Source organism: Sinocyclocheilus rhinocerous, unplaced genomic scaffold (genome assembly GCF_001515625.1).
Source record: "Sinocyclocheilus rhinocerous isolate Xijiao unplaced genomic scaffold, SAMN03320098_v1.1 scaffold2420, whole genome shotgun sequence".
NCBI lineage: Eukaryota > Metazoa > Chordata > Actinopteri > Cypriniformes > Cyprinidae > Sinocyclocheilus > Sinocyclocheilus rhinocerous.
In genome coordinates, this window is record NW_015629430.1 from 1 (window position 1) to 845 (window position 845).

At 36.7% G+C, this 845-nt stretch overlaps 1 protein-coding gene across 1 annotated transcript in view; it reads left to right on the plus strand.

The window, feature by feature from the left end:
• The first annotated feature begins 195 nt into the window (after positions 1 to 195).
• LOC107738889 (pre-mRNA-processing factor 17-like) overlaps positions 196 to 845 on the plus strand; it is a 19,759-nt gene continuing 19,109 nt past the window's right edge. Inside the window, exon 1 of the mRNA XM_016550792.1 lies at positions 196 to 338. Within this exon, the coding sequence (XP_016406278.1) occupies positions 204 to 338 (135 nt within the window). The 5' untranslated portion in view covers positions 196 to 203. The remainder of the gene's footprint in view (positions 339 to 845) is intronic.

The following is an 845-nucleotide window of genomic DNA, read 5'->3' on the forward strand; positions in this document are numbered from 1 at the left end:
GAGAAAGGAACAATTGAAATCGCATCATATGACCCCTTTAAAAAAGGTTCAAACATTCACTGATGCTCCAGAAGGAAACATGACGCATTAAGAGCATTTAATGTGTTAAAACACATCAATTACAGCAGCTTCTGAATGTGTGTGTTGTATGTAATCAGAAGCGGTTGTTAATTCATGCTGTTATTGTTTCTGCACTAGGTCTGATGGCGTTTGAGACGGGAGCGAAGAAGGCGGAGAAGAGGAAGAAGGTGAAAGGTGGAGATGCGTCGGACATGGACAGCTTCCTCGGTCCTTGGGCCAAATACCAGGATGAGAAAGACGTGGCCAAACCCTCAGAGGTGAGACGTTCACAACCTTCAGTTTACGATGAGATGAATCAATATATGATCAAATACGTTTTTGAAGTTGTAAATAAACATTTGAATACGTTTTACAAGAAAACACTTATTTATATAGCAATTTAATAATTTATATAGCCATATCTGAATGAAAATCGATTCAAAGTAAATCCTTTTAATATATATTTTCTTTCTAATATACATGTCTTTCTCTGTGTAATATTTGTTTAGGACCCTTTAACCATCAGATTGCTGTGTATTGTCACCAGATTGATGCCATAATAAAGCAATAAGCTCCAAGAAGCCGTGGTTTAACAACGCCCCTTAGCTGTTATAAATTCACTGTAAACCACGGCTTCACGGGGCTTATTGCTTTTATAAAACGGTTATTCCATATACGTAGTAAGGTTTCACAAAATAAAGCAGAGCAAATAAAGTGTAATGATATTAATAAAAACAGTATTCTTCCACCAAACAATGTAGTTCCTCAGAAACAGTTGTGGTTGC